Source organism: Schistocerca piceifrons, chromosome 4 (assembly GCF_021461385.2).
Source record: "Schistocerca piceifrons isolate TAMUIC-IGC-003096 chromosome 4, iqSchPice1.1, whole genome shotgun sequence".
Taxonomy (NCBI): Eukaryota; Metazoa; Arthropoda; class Insecta; order Orthoptera; family Acrididae; genus Schistocerca; species Schistocerca piceifrons.
In genome coordinates, this window is record NC_060141.1 from 114706527 (window position 1) to 114728754 (window position 22228).

Consider the following 22228-nt stretch of genomic DNA (forward strand, 5'->3'; position numbering starts at 1 on the left):
ACCGACACTGGACTGTTGATGACTGGAAACGGGTTGCCTGGTAGGACGAGTCTCATTTCAAATTGCATCAAGCAGATGGATGTGTACAGGTATTGAGATGACCTCATGAATCCATGGACCCTGCATGTCATCAGGGGACTGTTCAAGCTGGTGGAGGCTCTCTAATGGTGCGGGGCTTGTGCAGTTGGAGTGATATGGGACCCCTAATACATCTAGACACAACTCTGACAGGTAACACGTATGCAAGCATTCTGTCTGATCACATGCATCCATTGTGCATTCCAATGGACTTGGGCAATTCCAGCAGGACAATGCGACACCCCACACATCCAGAACTGCTACAGAGTGGCTCCAGGAACACTCTTCTGAGTTTAAACACCTCCTCTGGCCACCAAACTCCCCAGACATGAACATTATTGAGCATATCTCAGATGCCTTGCAACATGCTGTTCAGAAGAGATCTCCACCCCCTCATACTGTTACGGATTTATGGACAGCCCTGCAGGATCCCTGGTGTCAATTCCCTCCAGCACTACTTCAGAAATTAGTCGAGTCCATGCAACATCATGATGCGGCACTTCTGCATGCTTGCGGGGGCCCTACACAATATTAGGCAGGTGTACAAGCTTCTTTGGCTCATACAACCAAAACACAAAACACAGATTAATGCAACAACTCTCCTCGCAAAAGTACTGTGATGTGGTTGCTGTCAGTGTAAGAACAGCTCACGATTGTGTCCTCGTGCCATTGTTCTATTGCATTTAGTGGTGTAACATATCATTTTTGGTAAAGTGATGTGTAGGGAAGAATGGAAACAGTCTCTTCAGAATAACATGCTGATCAAACAATGGAAAATCCAAGACGTAATGTAACAATACCAGAGAAGGAAAGTTGCTACTCACCATATAGCGGAGATGCTGAGTCACGATAGGCACAATAAAAAGATGGTGTGAATCTTTTTATTGCGCCTATCGCGACTCAGCATCTCCGCTATATGGTGAGTAGCAACTTTCCTTCTCTGGTATAGAATAACATGCTGACATTCTCACTGACTATGTCCACCACAGTATAGGGTGTGGAAATGAATCAGAAAACTACAAGAGGCAGGGATATTCAATAACAAGAGTATAGAAGAGGGTTGCCACCTGTGATCATTGTCTGCAAGTCAGGACTGCATCTGTACCTATTCAAATGGATATGCAATGGGTCATGCCTAACTGGGACCCAGATAGGTTACTGCTGTAGATCTCTTTGACGCATTGTCTGTTTCCAGTGGTGGGTGTTCTTATATTTTTATTGTATTGGACATCTGCTAAAAATACATAGGATTTTATCCCATTGGGAGGGCTACAGCAACTGTGTTAGTAAGTAAACTAGAAGGGGATTATTTTATGTATATGGGTTTGACATCTATCAGACATCTGGCTGAAGTTTGTTCCACTTGAAAGAAAGCAGATTAAATAAGTTTGCATTTTGCCAAATTTTTCTCAAGGTAACCCAAGCGAAAGTGCCATGAAGGAACTGAACCGGCTCTGAAGGACCTGCCTTCGTAAGTGTAAAATTTACGAAATCGTGGATAATTCACGACACGAATTGCAGAGTTTCGCCCAAGTGAACTGATTTTTGGAGGAAAGCCTGATAACATCAGCGGGGAGGATATGAATTTTCCATTCCCCCAATTATTAACAATGGTGCAAATGAAACATGAAGCCGAGAAAGGCCTCTGCAGAAGTTAAAAAGTTTCTCCTAGTGTACCATGGACCATACATGATTGAGAGCTCACCATATCCTAACATGTACAGGGTGGACTAAACTCAGTCCAGAAAAGAATTTGGTTATGTAACGTAAGTGACTTGTAGCCATATATTAGCCAATGAAAGGTTTACTTTAGTTACCATTACTGCCAGACCTGTTGAGAAGACAGAAGCTTGATGTAATGCTAATCAGTGCATGTGTCTTGTGTACGGCTGAAAGAGTTCAAGTATGAGCAATGACAATTACATTTTTATTTTAGATTTGAAATTTCAAGCCAATGAAGGCAAGCATTATTTTTAAGGTAATAGTGGTGCACTCTTTAAGACTGTGTAACTGTGAGTACTGGAAGTAAAATAAAAGATGAAGAATTTCACTTTTTCAACACTTATAGCTATTGAGATTAGTTATAAAAAAAGGAGAGATTTTATTTTCACACAAGAGTTAATCTTTATCTCCGTAGCATTAACATAATACTGATTTCAATAGTTTTCATATGTAATAACAAGGTGCCTATTGGAGCACATTTATACTTTCCAAAAAATATAACAACTTTTATTATACATACACGATGTAATCAAAAGTATTCGGACACCGGGCTGAAAATGACTTACAAGTTCGTGGTGCCTTCCCTCAGTAAAGCTGGAATTCAATATGGTAATGGCCCACCCTTAGCCGTGATGACAGCTTTCACTCTCTCAGGCATACGTTCAATCAGGTGCTGGAAGGTTTCTTTAGGAATGGCAGCCCATTCTTCACGGAGTGCTGCACTGAGGAGAGGTACCGATGTCGGACAGCGAGCCCTGGCGTGACATCTGCGTTCCAAAACATCCCAGTAGTGTTCTATAGGATTCAGGTCAGGACTCTGTGCAGGCCAGTCCATTACAGGGATGTTATTGTTGTGGAACCACTCTGCGACAGGTCGTGCATTATGAAGAGGTGCTGATCATGTTGAAAGATGCAATCATCATCCCCGAATTGCTCTTCGACAGCGAGAAGCAAAAAGGTGCTTAAAACATTACTGTAGGCCTGTGCTGTGATAATGCCATGCAAAACAACAAGGGGTGCAAGTCTCCTCCATGAAAACCATGACCACACCATAACACCACCGCCTCCGAATTTTACTGTTGGCACTACACACGCTGGCACGACATTCACCAGGCGTTCACACCATACCCACAGCCTGCCATCGGATCGCCACATTGTGTACCATGATTCATCACTCCACTTTATACTGTTCAGTCGTCCAATGTCTACGCTCATTACACCAAGCAAGGTGTCGTTTGGCATTTACCGGCATGATGTGTGGCTTATGAGCAGCTGCTCGACCATGAAATCCAAGTTTTCTCACCTCCCGCCTCACTGTCATAGTACTTGCAGTGGATCCTGATGCAGTTTGGAATTCCTATGTGATGGTCTGGATATATGTCTACCTATTACACATTACGACCCTCTTCAACTGTCGGAAGTCTCTGTCAGTCAACAGACGAGGTCGGCCTGTACACTTCTGTGCTGTACATCTTCCTTCACGTTTCCACTTCACTATCACATTGGGAACAGTGGACCTAGGGATGTTTAGGGTGTGTAAATCTCACACACAGACGTATGACATAAGTGACATCCAATCACATGACCACTTCTGAAGCCCGTGAGTTCCGCGGAGTGCCCCAGTCTACTCTCTCAAGATGTCAATGACTACACTGAGATCACTGATTTGGAGTATCCGGCAGTAGGTGACATCACACTGCACCTAATATGAAAAAGGTATGTTTTTGGGGGGTGTCTGGATACTTTTGATCACATAGTGTAAATTGAAAAGAGGAAGTTGTATATTTGTCCACTGTCAACAGCTTTAATGAATCCAGATTTTTTTGAGAAAACAAAAAGTGGTCAAAGAAGTTATCGGATTATTGTAAGTCGGATAACTAAATGACCAATGGGTATTATATAACAAGAAAAATGTCAACATATATGGCACTATAATATTTAGAGGAATTAGTTGGGAGACCTCCCAACTGTAGTTAATGATTTGTCTGCAAATGGAACTATCAGAGAGGTAATGGGTGAGGGTTTGGGGTTCCTTTGACTGCCCTCCAGTCTACCTTTCAGTTCTGTGGCAGGGACAAAGGACAGCCTTGACTGTGGACTCATTGTCTTACCTTACCCTAGTCAGGCACTGCTATGGAAATAATTTTTACTGTCTACCTATCTATTTGAAACTAAAGGAGCAACAGTAAATAGTGGTGACAAATGTACTGTTATTCATGTCTACAATGAATCAAAAATTGATTCTCAGGCATGGGCACCAATGTTTAATGTGCACCTCCACAACATTTTAGTCATCCTTTTTTACCCATGCGAAGAGTACTCGAGCTCACAAGAATTAAGAAATGTTTCCAACTACAGTATTAGGAGATTGCATTCTTACAAAATGGTGAAATTCCAAGTAATCAGATAAATGAGGAGTGTTATGAACTCAAACCATTATTAAATGAGATAAATGTTGTGTAGGTTTAAGAGTGTCTTGATAACTTAAAATTTATGTTCTTTTTCACTGGCTTTAAAACATCTCCATATTTTAAACCAATGAAGGAGTGGAGTGGTGTCACACAGCAATTAGGTGAGATCCACTCTCCATTCCGCCTCACTCCACCTTGACTATCAAATAATTGATTGAATGTGCTACTGTAATCTCAATGTAGTTGAGTTCAAAAAAGATAATGAGTTAGGAAATATTTATTTTGTTTGCATGTGATTATTTTCATGAGCTAATATGGGCTCAAATTATGCACCACAGGAGAGAGTAAGCATAAAAGCATTGAGATCCAACAGGGCCCACTGGATGGTGCATTCTCACCTGAAAGAGATGCTTGGCATCTGGAAGCTTCTAGACATGTTGGCAAAGTAATATGGCTGTTATTTCCTCACCTTAAGATGTAGACTTCCTACAAGGACACCCCTTCTCTGCAAAACTGGAACTGCCCGTTTTTTTGAGCATGGGAAAGACACAAAGTAGTGGATAGCTTTTTCAGATCTGACAAAATCTTTTTTTAGAGCTGCATAGCAAGACTTGAGGCATGGTGCAAGAATTAACTTTATTAAGCTCCCTAGGTACACACAGAAAAAAATCTAGTAAAAGTAATGGTTACTTCCCACTGTACCAAGGTTATGAGTAGATGCACCTTCTGGTTTTTGTGGAGAAGGCACTGGGACCAACCATTTGGAAGAAGCATGTGTGAGTGCCTAACGAAAACAATGACACAGATGAAAAGATATTGTGAAGCTTATCACGAAGAGGTATAGAGAAGCTACTAGTCCCTCTTTCATGCTGTATTACTATGAGGAAGAATCTGGCATTGGCAATTCATTCCAGCAGCTATAACACCATTCCTTGGTGTTAGCATTGGCAACACTACTCCGCAGCTTGCCTCACGTCTTGCCTGACAAGATAGCACCTTCTGTTTGTGACTTTCTGTGAATAAATGAAACTGCTGAGAGTCACTGGGCCATGATAAATAATATAAAATGCTCTAACATTAGATGACATTTTGTGACATGTGGAATAATGTGTAATGGCCATAGCTCTCTGCTCCGTTAAGTGTTTTGTATTGTTTTAAGAAGCCACTAAACTTCAAAATAAATGGTTCCCTGTCAAAAATTAAAATTTGTTCTGATTTATCTTTCAATCGAAACATTTCCTTAACAAAGGGACGTGTTTATCCCTGTATTGGCCATGTTTCAGAGACTGCACATCATGTGTTTACAACTTTTGTCAAAGACAAGTAGGTGAGTGTTCCAGGACTCCAGCCCTTCAGCCGGCAGGATATAAGCATTGCAAAGGTAAGCTTGTATAAGTGGAGTCCATTAATATGCAAAAATGTGGGGTTATGTGGCACACCCAGTCAAACCTAACGCACAGGACAAAGCATGTTGTGTTCAGAGAAGAATGTTCCTTTACAAATGAAAATCCAGGAGAATTGGCACAATTTAACCCTCGTACCACTGGAACAACAAGTGGAATCAGTATGATGGTCAGTGGTGTTAAGAACAACTGAAATGGATAAAACTAAAAACAGCTCCAAGGCCCAATGGAATTCCTATCAGATTCTACACTGAATTTGCGGCTGAGTCAGGCCTTCTTCTAACTATAATCTACCACAGCTCCCTCGGATAAAAAACTGTTCATAGTATTTGGAAGAAAGCACTGGTCAAGGAGGTTAGTAGAAGTGATCCATAAAACTACCATCCAATATCCTTGTCTGCAATTTGTTGCAGAATCTTATAACATATTCTGAGCTCAAACATGAGGTATCTAGAACAGAATGACCTCCTCCATGTCAACAAGTAACGATTCCAAACACGTCAACCATGTGAAACCCAACTTACACTTTTCTCACATGACACACTGAAAACTTTGAATTAAGGAAGTCGGGTAAATGCAATATTTCTTGATATTCGAAAGACATTTGACTCAGTACCGTGCCTACACTTATGGGTAACGGCTCGATCATATAGTGTATGAAGTGAAATTTATGACTGGACTGAGGACTTTTTGGTAGGGAAGACACAGCATATTATCTTGGATGGAGAGTCATCGTCAGATGTAGTAGTAACCCCAGGTATGCCCCAGGAAACTGTGTGGGGCCCTTGCTGTTCATGTTACATATTGATGACCTTGTAGACAATATTAGCAGTAACCTCAGACTTTTTGCAGATGATGCAGTTATCTATACTGAAATATTGTCTGAAAGAAGCTGCATAAACATTCTGTCAGATCTTGATAAGATTGCAAAGTGGTTCAAAGATTGGCAACTTGCTTTAAAGGTTCAGAAATGTAAAACTGTGCACTTCACATAATGGAAAAACATAATATCCTATGACTGTAATATCTATAAGTCAGAGTGGGAATTGGTCAACTCTCACAAATACCTGGGTGTAACACTTTGTAGGGACATGAAATTGAATGATCACATAGGCTCTGTTGAGGTAAAGCAGGTGGTAGACAGCAGTTTATTGGTGGAATTGCAATAAGTCTATAAAGGAGTCTGCTTACAAATCACTCATGCGACCAGTTTTAGAACATTGCTCAAGCATATAGGATCTGTACCAAATAGGACTAACGGGGGATACTAAACGTATACAGAGAACAGCAGCATGAATATATGTGAGTGCAGGCTTTCTCGGCGAATTTCATATATGAAGTCTTCACAGGTTGTCACCTACGAGACAAGGACGCTACTCGGCTGACAACCCGTGAAGGCAGCTTGTTTGACCCTTGGGTGTGTGTCACAGAGATGCTGAAGCAATTGAATTGGAAGACTCTTGAAGATAGATGTAAACTATCCTGAGAAAGTCTACAAACAAAATTTCATTTAAATGGTGACTAGTAATATACACAACACCCTACGTACGGTACACATAGGGATCATGAGGAAAAGATTATAATAATTACAGCAAGCAGAAAGGCATTCAAGCAATCGTTCTTCCCACACTCCATGTGGGAATGGAATGGGAAGAAAACTTAATAATTGGTACAATGGGACACACCCCCTGCCATGTACTTCACAATGGTTTGCAGAGAATGGGTGTAGATGTAGATTCAGATACAGAAGCTTGTCATGGTATGGAATGCACATAATAAAAACATTACACCTTCAGTGAAACAAGTCATTTTCCCTTAGTATATCTTGTGTCTCTCTTCCTCATCTACCACTGTTCACAGTACAATGCTACTGTTCTGGTTGTGAATTAACGCTGTGAGAAATTGAAAATGTTACACCTGAAGTGCCAATCCAATAATTATCAAACTTTGTGGACATGTTCATTAAATAATGAGAATTAAATGATTAAACTTTCATTTCATTAGGAACTGAGGTTCATCATTAACATTACCATGAGGAGTGACCCCCTTTGAGCATTAATACATTCTTGCATTTGTGTCATGGAAGCAATAGACCTCCAGACATCATCTTGAGGAATTTATTGCCATATACGAAACACATGCTGTGTCAGTTCATGAAGATTGCTGGCTGGAGGCTGCTCTGGCACTACAAGTCTTATTGCATTCCAGACAAACACCATGGGATAACAAATCTGGAAATAAGGTAGACCAGTCATGGATCTATACATTCCAAAAGGCATCTGTGGCATTAATTGCAATGTGGGCTCTTGCATTATCCTGCTGGATTATACCATTTGGTATCCTGGTCTCAAAAGGTATGAGAACAGGATATACCATCCTTGGCACATACCTGTGATTATTTACCCTTGCTTCAACAATTACAAAAACAGTTTTGTTAACACACTGTATTTGTGTGAATGTGAGCTGCATGTGAATGTAGGCCGCACATAAACTTTTGTACCGAGATTACTGTAAAAAGTAAATCTCGAATATAGGCCACACTACTAAATTTACTTCTGATTATGAAATAGTACTACTATGTAAATGATGCAGACACTAAATTATGTTGCCAACCTTAAATAACAACTTCAAGTTATAGACTAAGCATTATACAAAGATACACAGAAAGCAGGAAGCTATATATAAATTTCATGTAGATGAAAAAAACTTCGTCAGTGATGTGCAAGTGACAAGAAGCTCTTATATAGTTTGAAATGTTGGTGTTCAATATAATGGCAAAAGTACAAATATCCAGATGTGGAAAAAGACTTGTTTGATTTTGTGGCTCAACAGAGGAAATATGCATGTGCTGCTACAACTGAAATGATTCGAACTGAAAGCTGCAAAACATCAGTTAAAAGAAACATTTCACCAATGGAATTTAAAATTTTGTATGGGTGGGTTTGGTGATTTACGCAACAAAATAATCTATCTGTTCATCACAGGACTCTGTTCATCACAGGACTCCAACTGCACAAAAACTGCCTCAAGTTTATGAAACAGTTTGATATCTTTCCAGCATTTACGCAAGCCAGCTTCAAAAAATTTTATTTATGTTCCCAAACAGGGAATGCAGACCAAATAACAGTCTATTTTGATATGCTTTACAGCATTACAGTAAGCAGTGTAGGGGAACATACGGTAATGTGCAAATATGTAAATGTGATGCTGAAAAGCAGTGTTGCAGAGGTTTCTTTTTTCAACAACAGCTATTGTATTTGCGAACAAGGTATAAGTTTTTCTGCTATTTTCTTCTTAAGTCTTTGATTGTTTACAAAAATAACTGAAATAATTTATGATGGTATTAACTTCAACACACAAGATACATGTCCACATCATTTTGAAACTGACGATTGGTGAGCTGAGAGGAAAAAATCTCATTTATCGGCTGCACCATGATTTTTCAAGCCAAACTCTAGGGGAAAAAAATGTGTCCTATAGTTGCTCAAATTGGTATCCATGATTCTAGGAATGGAGAGGTATGGGACTCAAAACTTGTTGCTTCCTATGTCCATTCATTAGGTTACTAACAGATGTATTGGCATGAATCAAACTGCCATACACAAAAGCATGACTCATCACTGAACACCACAGAGTTCCACTCAGTATCCTAGATGACTTGGTTCTACACCATGTAAGTCTCTGTTATCTGAGGTATGGTGTGAGTGGTAAATGATGCACAGCAACTTGAGATCTCTGTGTAGCTTCCAGTACTCTGTTCCCAACAGTCTGTGGCAACATTCCACTTGTAACCTTCGCTGCATTTCAGCTGTTTCCCTCTGTCTATTTGTCGGAGCCAGTCGAACTATCCTATGATCATCTTGTGTCATAATCCATCTGGAAGGACTTGTGCATGCTCTTCTTGCCACACTATTATCCTGGGTACAACTTGTCAGCACTCTTCTGCAGTCATAGCTCCACAACCCACTGTCTGTCCTATCTTTCAATATGAAGCTCCCATGTCCCTCATAGCAATAATACAGCCTTTCTCAGTCTTAACGATGAAGAAAAGTTGAATAAGCACATCCTCTTGGTATGCATGTTGCTATCTTCAACTGAAAAGTCCCAGGAATGTCAGACAGGCCCAACAGCCATTGTGTATTCACAATATTCTTCATCTGTAGCAATGACTTTTTTCTGCCCTAAAAATAAGCCCACATAAGGATGAAATTTTAATCATTGCATCACACAGACATGTAAATATTACTGGAGTATCAGTTTTGTAGTATCTGGTCATGGTGTTTATAGTCTAACACTGTCCATTTCCATCACTGAACATCTGCTATTACTATCAAATTGGCCTTTGTTGCATAGTTGGCAATTCTGCTGATGGCCTCAATAGAGGTTCCCATTTCATGTTTGTTTGTTTATTTATTTGCAACATGCTCCATTACAACATTTTGTAATTCTACATGTATGTGTGTGTGTGTGTGTGTGTGTGTGTGTGTGTGTGTAATGTTTGCATTGTATTATTATTATTATTATCAAAGAAGGGAGAGGATGAAACACAGTGCCACTGCATAGCCTATTCCTTGCAAATAGCACCAAGGGGTCCGCCAAGCTTAATGTCCCCATCCACTGGACAGATCATCAACAGTCTGACATGCCCTCACTATATGACACACTACAGAGGGGTTTGGTATTTAAACCAAGACACTGGTGCAAAGTCTAAAGACCTCGAAGTTTACAACACCACTTCTCCTCTCATTATCGACGAAATTCTGGCGGTGAAAATTTTTTCCACCACCAGGATTCAAACTGGCTAACCCCTGGATCGAGCAGCACTGCACAGGCATGCATTTTGTGATAGTGTGTTGTGCGCAAAGATCATATGCCTTCAATGTAGTAAATTTTGGATTGGTTAGTATGGTTGCCTTCATAGCATTACAAAGCTTCACTACGAATCTGCCATCGGGTGGTATTCCCGTCAGCCAATTATTGAGGATATATTGTGTTTCTAGAGCCATACTGCAGCCTCTATCACTTCCTCTGTCATTGCTCTGGGTTCTGCACGCACCACTGAACTCTTCACTGCATTTAGCTGTAACAGCTTGACACTAGGAGTAACATGTGATCCATAGAATTTCACATGTGCCTAAGCATGTCAAAGTCTTTAACTACATCTCTAAGATATCATTGAGATTCCATCCTTTGGATTGCCATAAATAACTTTTTCAGAGAAGTCAGAGTTCTTTGGGATTTGTTGGTAGGTTATAAGACCAAAGGAGTATTCAATTGGTACGTTCTTTTGAAAGGAAACAGATGGAATCATTCTTGTTAACAGCCTTTATATTCTATCTATCTGTTTTAGCTAGGTGGCTCTAGTGTTTAAAGAAGTTCTCATCTCCACTACTACCCATGGAATTCATAAATGTGCCTCATCAGCCATGTCACTGTTGTTAATGAAATTTGCTTTTGTGTGTGTGTGTGTGTCTGTGTGTGTGTGTGTGTGTGTGTGTGGGCGCGCGCGCGTGCGTGCGCGCACACGGTCGACATGCAAGCATGCATGTTAATATCTGAACTGTAAACACAAAGAGTTCATCAACACTCATTTCGAAAATGATACCCATGCAGTGAAGAAAGCGAATGTTGCTCCCACACCTGGCAACAACCAACCTATGGTAAACACTCACCACATGAACTCAGATATTTACTAACATTAAATTGTTAAGTTCTCAGTAACAGTAAGTTAGGGATATCTATAGTGTAAAACATTATACACTGACAAGCCAAGGAAACTGGTAAACCTGCCTAATATCGTGTACGGCCCCCGTGAGCACGAAGAAATGCCGCAACACAACGTGGCGTGGACTCGACTAATGTCTTAAGTAGTGCTGGAAGGAATTAACACCATTAATCCTGCAGGGCTGTCCATAAATCCCTAAGAGTACGAGGGGGTTGAGATCTCTTCTGAACAGAATGTAGCAAGGCATCTTAGACATGCTCAATAATTTTCATGTCTGGGGGTTTGGTGACCAGCAGAACTGTTTAAACGCAGCAGAGTGTTCCTGGAGCCACTCTGTTGCAATTCTGTATGTGTGGAATGCCACATTGTTTTGCTGCAATTGCCCAAGTCCATCGGAATGCACAATGGGTGCAGGTGATCAGACAGGACACTTACGTACGTGTCACCTGTCAGAATCGTATCTAGACATATCAGGGGTCCCCTATCACTCCAGCAAAGTCCGAGTCGTTCACTTAAGGTGGCCAATAAAACTGACCGCCCCTGGCAACTCTAAGTCCGGCCATCTGCACAATCTGGCAACACTGTAAGATGCAGAAGTGTTAGGCGGAAGTGTTGTCTCCTTCCGAGTTGATATGCATGGAATGAGACCCTGGTCTTGCGGTAATCGTCGTGCAATCTAAACTTAGAGTCGCATGTTCGCGTCCAGCTGATTTAACATCGAAGACAATTCGCTTAACATTCTACCCACCCGCAATAACAAGTATTCCAGAAACAATTCCGCAGGACAGCTTGTGGCTGCGTCGCGATCATAACAGCTTACACTCGATCGTTTCCTCGCGCTGCAGCGGCTACCGGCCACCGGCCAGACGTCACCCGCCGCCTGAAATCCGGCGCCGCCCATGTGAAGGCGGCGCCACGCTGTCAGTGTATGTATCAATGCCATTTTCGAATTTGAAGTTGTAGTTATTATCTTGCAGTTAAGCATTGGGTTTTGCATACTTGAAAATCGTGAACTACAGTTAAGCATTGTAAAATTGAGTCGCAAGTGGAAAAAGGTGTAACATCTGCAACACAACGTTTACTTTTGGTATAACAGAGGGGTGAATGTAGAAGAGGCAGCTAGAAAGATTTGAACTGTGCGTGGTGCGAGTGCTTTTGGGAAAAATACGCCAGAAAAAGATATTCTTGTTTCAACAAAGATCATTCTGGCATGAATGATTTTCCACATTAAGGAAGTCTCGACCACTCATATATGTGACATTTTACCATCATGCGACATTTGCATTCAACAGGCAAAGTTCAGAAGTCTGCTGTAGGAGTACTTCATGCTCTAATTCGAAAAAACAAAAATCAACGGAGTGACTATTACTGAATGTCATCAGGTCGCTTATTGAGCATTCGTTTGCAGTACTGTTACTGGTGACTTGTTATGATGCCTTTATCGTTAACGTACTAGAGCACAGAGTAGTATGAACATAATATTTTACATTTGATAGCTCCATAAGTGTGTTTTGGACTACGAATTCTGCCCCAAGGGGTGTGTGCAACACAGCTGGCATTTGTTGTCAACAACTGAGACACCTTTCGGTCGCAGTGTAAGAAAGTCGAGCAACAAAACTGCATCACCTGTGCTACTGCATGATAACTCACTCTGTTGATATGAGAAACAACACTATCCAGGAGATTGGTAGGAATGTCGTCTCTCAGACACTTGTATTGGTAGGGAAGTCCTCTCTCAAGCACTTGTCGCTCTCGTCATATATTCGTAAAATAATACCTTTCCCGATCTTGATCGATCAACCATCAAGGCAATTCATTTCTAGATTAAAATACTCTTAAAACTACACTGGTTTAATGACATAGTTGGAACCAGTGGTTTTCTACAGGTGTAGAATTTGCAAACAACTTTAGCATAGTCAGATTGTTGTAGATATCGTGAAAGAAAATTCAGCTGCTGATTAATTTCTCTTTGATGATTAATGTTGTGATTAGTAAACTAATGGAAAATGCAATTAAAATATTCACTGTACCAATACAAATGTACAGAAACATCACGACGGCAGTCTATCTTAATAAAGCATTAAGTTCAAATATGGTTCAAAGGTCTCTGAGCACTATGGGACTTAACGTCTGAGGTCACCAGTCCCCTAGAATTTAGAACTAGTTAAACCTAACTAACCTAAAGACATCACACACATCTATGGCCGAGGCAGGATTCGAACCTGCAACCGTAGTGGTCGCGCGGTTCCGGACTGTAGCGAAGCATTAAGTGTCTGTAAGACGATTGATCCTATTTTAACACGAATTAGTAGGATATTACCGACTTCTGACTTCGAAAAGATCTGTATTTATTTCATTTCCTGTATCATTCGCAAGTATTATGAAAATGTGGCATTTCATAGATAAAATTATGTATTCACAACAACAAAAAATATGTTGGCAGAAAACAAAAGTGGCATTATGAAACTGGCAGTACCGTAAGGTTTTCGCTCTGACAGTAAGGGTTACTGAAAGTACCAAGACGAATTTTGCTCGAGCGCTGTTTTACGATTCCCTTATTGAGTTTGTATCTGCCTGCTTGTAGCTCTGCTACAAAAGAATAAAAAATCTGGCATTCAGCGAGCCCAGAAAGGCGAACGACAGCAGCTTGCACCTGGTAGCCAAGCATGTTACCTGAGAAATGGTATTTTCCTAAAGTGGGAAGACATCCTTTTGTGGTTGAATTGTTGGCAAATATCAGTCAGACGTGTGCCGTTGGTCTAAGCGTTTCGGTGTGTTGAATTTGTTCCAATGAATTTTCTACAGGTCTTTTCTGTCCCAAATAGAGAATTGAAGTCCCCCTTAAGTATTTTCACTTCATCTTGGTGAATTTGGGTCATAGTATTTTCAAGTGTGTTCCAGAATTTTTCAACATTTTTGGTGTTTTTCTTATTTTCGATGCTGGTTGGGCCATGTGCACTGATGAATGTTTATTTTTTACTGGTGCTCTGAATGAGCATAGTCATAAGTCAATTGTTGACGGGTGTGATTACTTTGACAGAACTGATGATAGATCTGTGTTCGAGAAATGGCATGGCCAAGATTGGTACGCCTTTCACTACCTTTTGTTGTATTTTGCTCTTGAAGATGCAATGGTTTCCGTAATGCAAGGTTTCATTGTCAGTTAGTCGTGGTTCTTGAAGAGCAATGATGAGAATTTTTTGTCGGTCGATTTATTATGTGAGATTCTTTATATTTCGTATTTGGATCAATGTATCGATGTTTTCTTACAAAAAAAAAAAGTTCTTATGTGTGTGGAATCTTATGGGACTTAACTGCTAAGGTCATCAGTCCCTAAGCTTACACACTACTTAACCTAAATTATCCTAAGGACAAACACGCACACACACCCATGCCCGAGGGAGGACTTGAACCTCCGCCGGGACCAGCCGAACAGTCCATGACTGCTGCGCCTCAGACCGCTCGGTAATCCCGCGTGGCGTATAGTTTTCAAATGCATGTTTTCTGCTTGTAGTGAAATTTACAAGAGATCTTCAATATTCTCTGCCGTGCTAACCTCGCCGCCTCAGAATCCGAAATTCCAACTGCCGCCTGTCGACAGTTTGCACAATTCATGTTTGCTTGAGTTTCATTGGTTTGGCTTGGGTGATTCCAGGACCAGACAGGACCAGAGGGTGTTGAAGCCTTTGGAAGCAAATATTTTCAGCCGAGCTCATTGAGCTAACAGACGGTGACCAGAGTAGCGGTGATTTTCACTCAGATGTGCGTAGATTTTGGGTTCAACGGACTGAGTAGCCGTTAAGGATTGTGTTAGTACTTGGTTCACCCCAAGTATTTGATTTCCTCGGTACCACCCATATGGGGGAGGATTCGCCTATCGGCCCCACGGGATTATTATTATTATTATTATTATTATTATTATTATTATTATTGTCATTATGTCATCAGCAAATCCGATAAGGTGCATCTTCCCACCACTGGAATAGATGTGCATTGTTCGATTCAGTATTTCCATCAAATAAATATGGGTTATAATTACGTTTATTGCTGCTAGTAGACATATTTCTCACTTTTTCTTAGGCAGTTGCTACCTGTTACTCCATCATAGGAATTTATGTGAGCAGCATTGTTGCAATACAGACGTTCAAATTATCCGATTTCTATAATTTCATTTTGATACCAGATCATTCTAAAAGGATTCAGCCTGTCAGGCTTAATGTGCATATCCGAATACGACTCTCATCATTTGATAGACTGGGTAAACCACATTCTTAATCGGACGGTTGAATCTAGATCACTTATTTATGACAGGGCCTGAATTCTTAAACACTGTGGAAAATAATAATACAATGTGCTTATTACTAATATGTTATATATATATTATAATATGTTATTTAAATATAAATATATGAACAAACGACATAACAGTTTATTTACAGGAGAAGAGCCCATCCATCATAGCAGAGCAGTGCGAGATTGGTTTCAGGGCCAAGAAGAGGATAAAGCTGTTGCCGTTTGTTCCACGATCACTGAACATCAACCAGATAGAGAATATGTGGGCAGAGGTAACAAGGACATTTCCATGTAGACCTACAAATGTAAGCGACTTTTGGACGAATATAGAAAACGTATGGTGGGAAGTAAACTATCACACTACACTGTCAACGACTTAATGAAATCAATGCCCCTTCGAGAAATCTTACGTAATGATCGTGGGTGGGTTGGTTACTAAAAGTATACTCGTCCACAAAACCCATGTGGAGAATTATCTGATAGTCGGTCAAGATTTGCTTTGTCGCAGCTCTTTAGATACAAGTCCATTTACTTTCAGTCTCCTCCTTACAATTCTTGCAATGCAAGGTAATTGAAAAATCTCATCCACTCGACGCCAACCGAGGAATTGACTGGTGCATGTGTTGTTCAACACACAGTAGCTGTCACCCTCACTGGAATCAATGACTCTGTGTGTGTGTGTGTGTGTGTGTGTGTGTGTGTGTGTGTGTGTGTGTGTGTTTGTGTTTTCGTGTTCACGCACAATCTGAATCAATACTATTAACATTAGAGAGACAAGAGAGACAACCAACAATAAATACTGCATCAAATATGACTGTAAAGAATTTTAATGCGATGGGAAGCTACAGACTGAATTTTTTCCCAACCCTCGACCTGCATATTACGTTACGTTAAGTAAGATGTATTATCTCTATAGTATCGTTAGCAGAGACAGTGCGCTCTTGTCGTCGAGGCTCGCGACAAGTGCAGCGATTAGCGGTGCCCAATGCCGCCGCGATCTGTTTATGTTGGCTGAGCGTGGACACTGCAGCAGACGTTTCGCCATAAACAGAAAGAAATCACCTTGGCTCTGACTGCAGTGAGAGGATATCACTGCCTGCGTGTTCTTATAGTAACCAACGTGAGACTCTACTCACAGGTGCCATGGAGCAATTGCAACGGGTATCATGTCATTAGTCATCAGAATATTAACCAGTGATGAAACGTCCACCCTCTTTGAATGCCAAGAAACTAGGAACCTTCTAACAAAGGAATATGAGGTGATATCAAAATTCATCCAACATACAAAAATTAACTACAGGGCTTTCATATATGCAGTAGTAGCACACAAGGAATTATTATGTCTTGGAAGCGTTTATTTCATTTCCTCTTCTCATATTAACGCCCTTGTTTTAGTATGAAGTGAGAAAAAAAATAACGAAAAACTAAAGTTCTTGAGAAGCATATCAGTCATTTCCTCTTCTCATATCATAACTTATGTTTTAGTATGAAGTAAAAAAACAAACAGTTTAAGGTTGTGAAGCATAATATGACACCAGATTGGTATCGTAGGCGCTATCGGAAACGCAAAAAGCAGCCTTTCACGCATTACTCCCGCTAGGAGATTCTTATTTAAGGACTTGTGGGCATCAAGTTCTTCAGCAGAACAAGCCTTATGTTATTGTGCTAATTACGGTATGGAAAAAATGCAACAAAGACGATTTCCCCTAAAGCAGTGGGGATATTGGCAAATGTCTGTGTTCAGCAATGACTGCCAGCTGCTATAACACTTCACAGAATCCATGCGGCAGCCAACACAACTGTGCGTACACTTCAGACTTCATTCAGTAAGACGTCAGGAGATGGATGGAAATGTCAAAGTAACGTCGCTTTCCGAGTCGTATTCAATCCAGTATGAGATGTTATTAAGGTAGTTGAGCGTTATAGCAATTACACTCTTATAATTCCCATATGAGTATTCCGATAGCCAAAAGAACCTGTTAGTGTGAAACTATCGGGAACTGCATTAATATCAGACTGCAAGAACTTGAGACAATATGTGGACTCTTCTCTTCACTGGGTGACCTATTACTGTTATTTAGGATTCTCTCCGTCCTAGGCATGATGCAAATGGAACTTCAGAGGCGCTTTCCGCTAATCTTGACAAACATCAGCAACTTGTAATCACTGCGAATTACAACTGCGTGATGATATGGCTCAGGTTGTCAGTAGTTGTGGTGGTGTTATGCTGTCAAACTGCTTACAGTAATGTTAATGGTGGCACACATAATTTAGCGCTGATTACCTACTTAAGTAAAGATAATATTGTGCCATCGTCGCTTATCTTTATTTGGCCTCAGCTTGAGTAATCCGATTTTACGAATATAGTACTCCATTTGCGGGCTGCTAATGATATAGTATGACTACAGAGATCATCGTGCGGGTATTACATTAATTCTGCAACGAATTGCTTAATAAACATTACCCTCAGCTATGCAGCTGGAATGACTCATTACACAGGTACTCTGTGTTGCACTTTGTTAAGGGATCAGTTCGCTGCAATCCTGCTTCTACTGTTCGTAAATACTTGTATACTTCATAAATGGTTCAAATGGCTCTGAGCACTATGGGACTGAACGTCTGAGGTCATCAGTCCACTAGAACTTAGAACTACTTAAACCTAACTAACCTAATGACATCAGACACATCCATGAGCGAGACAGGATTCGAACCTGTGACCGTAGCGGTCGCGCGGTTCTAGACTGTAGTGCCTAGAACAGCTCGGCCACCCCGGCCGGCATACTAGTATACTGACCATTCGTTATTTGACTAAATATGAACTATAATCTGATTCGCATATATATGACATGGGTTAGCGCCGGCACAAAGCAATGACTAGGGATTGGATGCCGTTGAAGTCCCGTTACACTGATGGCAAGACAAATGTTTGCAAATCACCTCTATTGCCTCAAAAAACAATTGCATCTTAAATATCGAAGGACCGACGTCCACATTGTCGAGGCGTGTTGAAATACAGCTAAGACGGCAGATGAATATTTGTGACCGACTGGGCTTCGAACCTGGACCTCCTGCTTACTAGACAGACATGCTGATCACTGCACTATTATTTTTTTTAAACAGTTTGAGAAGACTTTCAGCACCAGGTAGGTGGAGGCAAAGAGGGCAGGGGTCGAAGATCCATACCTGTCAATGAGCAGCTGCATTATTCCCATGTATTCCATGTTTGCACCCATATATACCTTTAAATTGTGGAACAAAATTGAAGTAGTAATTAAGGTAAAATAAATTACAGATTGCCGCCTCCACTGGCATGCGTTCCTTGTAGAACATAACTTATAACAGTGAAAAGGGTGATGGAAAAATACATAACAAACATTCATTCAGAAATATATTCACAATTTAAGTTATTTTGCACTGGATGCATATGAGGTCTGTAAGGAAGCCATATATTTATCCACAAATGAAAAAAATTTCGGAGCTGGAGGGGTTTTTTCCAAATTAGAACCGTTATGATTTTAGAACCATCGTAAAAGAATATTCCAGGAATAAAAAAAAGTGAAATAACAGTATTCCACTTCTAATAAAAAAAACTGTCCACTTCTTCGTAGCCCACGTAAAGCAATAGATAAAAAATTTTGAGACCATTCATTATATTTGTTATTCTTCTTCAGTGTAAAATGTTCTTCTGCAATATAAAACATGCACTCTTCTAAGTTCTGTTTGTTACGATGTAAAACACAAACTGTCCCAGAAGCCACGAATAACTGTTATTCTTTGCGGACGGGTAACATTTCCAGTCGGGTTGTAAAGCTTCAGTTATCGGTATATGACTTTCTGCGGTTCTGTTGATAGTGCTAATTTCTTCCTAGTCCAGTTCCAAACTCTGATTCTATTTTCACATAAGAAGATGTGTGCTACAGTTTCTACAAGCCGACATTTGTCGCAGTATGGAGATGGTTTCCGCTGAGGGTATGGTTTCGTTTGCAACGTCGCACCATACTGCACTGACTCTAGTTGGTAGAATTTTATTGTTGATATTTTTCCAGACGTTCCTCCAATTTTTTGTAGGTTAATTTATCGGAATTGGTTTGTGAAGACGATGTGTGGTAATATAGTCATAGACGCTTCTAGTGTTGGTTTGTGTTGGTGGAAGTCTTATACAGCTCCAATCGCCACTGTGCTTTCGGACGTAATCTAGGCTGGCATGCTACATTAATAGGAGCGTTCCAATCCCCAGGATCTAACGAGAGGAACAGATGTTTCGTGATGCCTGTCTTAGTGGCATGTATTAGTTTAAAAGCACGTCTTTAATTCCAAGTCCTCCATTTTGCCTCTGCAAAGTCGCCTTGTGGAGGGAACCTATGAAGATATTTTGTTTCCACACATACCAAGAGGCTACAGCTAATATTTCATGTGCAGTGACCTGCAGTATCGGCAAGACTGCTGCGACATGATATATTTTGCTAAGTATGTATGTATTTATAAAGAGAACTTTCTGCAGTCGGTCTAACAATCGCATGTCATGATCCTTCAACAAGGTTCTGATGACATTAAGTTTCTGCTCCCAATTGTTCGTGGACATGCGCTTGGGATTCGCCCTTAACCTCTAGCCGAGTTGGAGTCTCTCTTCAGTTACATCTAACCAGTGCGCACCTGTTGCACTATTGTAAGAACCAAGATGCAAGTTCATTTGGCTACAAGAATGCGTATGTTCCTCCAGCATGACGGGGCTCCTGCACATTCTAGTCGTCGGGTGACAGATTATCCAAACCTAACATTTCCCGGAAGGTGGATCATTAGATATGGGCACTTTTCTTGGCCTTCAAGGTCCTCGGACTTTATCTCTTTGGATTTTTGCCTGTGGGGATGGTTAAAGGCGAAGTCTACAAATAAAAAGTAAACCCAAGAGCCGATTTGATCATTCGGGTTATGAATAGTGCAGCCCTCATGAAAGAACGCAAAGACAACCTCAGTAAGGCTACACGTGGTGTTATCAAAGGAAGTCAAATGTGAATTGAAGTTGGTTGGTGAATTTTTGAAAATCAACTTTGAATGTCCTCATTTGCCTTTGCTTTGAGTTTGTTAGCGTTACGTACTAACAGCCGTATCTCTGTACTCAATAAAAAGTGGACGCATTTATATGGAATTTTTTTCGTCTGTACTACCACCTGGTAAAATATGCACTAGTCCTCCTGAAACACCCTGTATATGGATATATGTGTGGTGTCTGTTCTTTCAGACATGTCCAAAAGAAAATGCTTCATGGCATTCTGCAAGGACCTTCGATCTAGTTGCAGGGACTGATACAGATTTCAGAGCTGCTTGGCTGTCTGAATAAAAGTAGATGCTAGGATTTTTCTAGAGTCTACTTTAATTTTCCTCCGTGCACATGCTGACAGAAAAAAAAACGTTTAATACTGTGACCATCTTCCCTAAAGAGATTCTAGGCAGTACACCAGACCTGGTACTTTCATCTGTTTTCGACCTGTCAGTAAACCACTATATTATGTCTCCTGCACGGTTTTGTGGTTCGTTTTTCCACTGCTCCCTGCTTCCAACTGTTACATGGCAAAGTTTATTGAAACAGCTAGAAGTTATTGTGTAGTTAGTCGGCATTTCCCCAGCCATCGCCTTACTTATTTGGGATTCCGTATATTCTAACTATATCCAGTTATTTCCGATTTTTAGCCTTTATGTCCCTGCCGCTGCCTCCATTTTAAGCCACAGGTGTAAGACAGGCATGTCTAGCATAATATCCATTCCAAGAGTGGATGTCCTGCTAATTCCATCTGTTTGTGAAAGCAGGCCAGTCTCTGCACTTTGCCAGACTCCCTACCAGCCACCTTCTGTTCGACTTTGTTCATATTATAGGCCAATAAATTATCATCGGTCTTTTTGCAGGGATGTCTATCCAGTACGTACTGGGTATAGACCCCTGTTCACCTTACAGCAGCTTCTAGTGCTTATAAGATTATCTTTCGCAGTGGAAAATATTCTTTATGTGAGGTGTTCATTATAGTTTTCTAGATACACTACAACCCTGTCTAAAGTTTCATCGAGAAACATAATTTTTCAGTATGTGTGCTGGACATGCTTCCCCATAAATAACACTACACCAATTTTTGTGGGGGGGCTCGTCTTTAAATACTTTTTCACAATGTTCAGTGCACATAGGTTTAACAGTACTAGCAAATTTTCTAAGTCTTACTGTGAATAGATCGTTTACTTATTTTTTTCAAGAGTAGTCTCCCGCATTCAGCTCATCTATGAGTTCATTCACCACTAGGTTCTTCATCTCTAACCATGTACTCAAAGGTCGTATTACTCGACATCCAGGAAGAGACAGAGAGCATCCAGAAAGGGTAGTGCTTTTTCCACCTTCCCAACAAGTTAGTGAAGTGTTACTTCACATGATTTGCTTTGCAAGTAATATGAAAATGTGGCAGTTCATAGATAAATTTATGTATTCACAACAACAAAAAATATGTTGGCAGAAAACAAAAACGTGGCATTATGAATTTAGCAGTACCTCAAGGTTTTCGCTTTGACGCTAAGGGTTACTAAAAGAAGCAAGACGAGTTTTGCTAGAGCGTTGT

The 22228-nt window shown here is 40.6% G+C and overlaps 1 protein-coding gene across 1 annotated transcript in view; it reads right to left on the minus strand.

The window, feature by feature from the left end:
- The window catches only part of LOC124795641 (PMS1 protein homolog 1-like), a 121607-nt gene that overhangs the window by 43530 nt on the left and 55849 nt on the right, over window positions 1–22228 (minus strand). The window contains exon 10 of the mRNA XM_047259714.1: window positions 4681–4859. Within this exon, the coding sequence (XP_047115670.1) occupies window positions 4681–4859 (179 nt within the window). The remainder of the gene's footprint in view (window positions 1–4680; window positions 4860–22228) is intronic.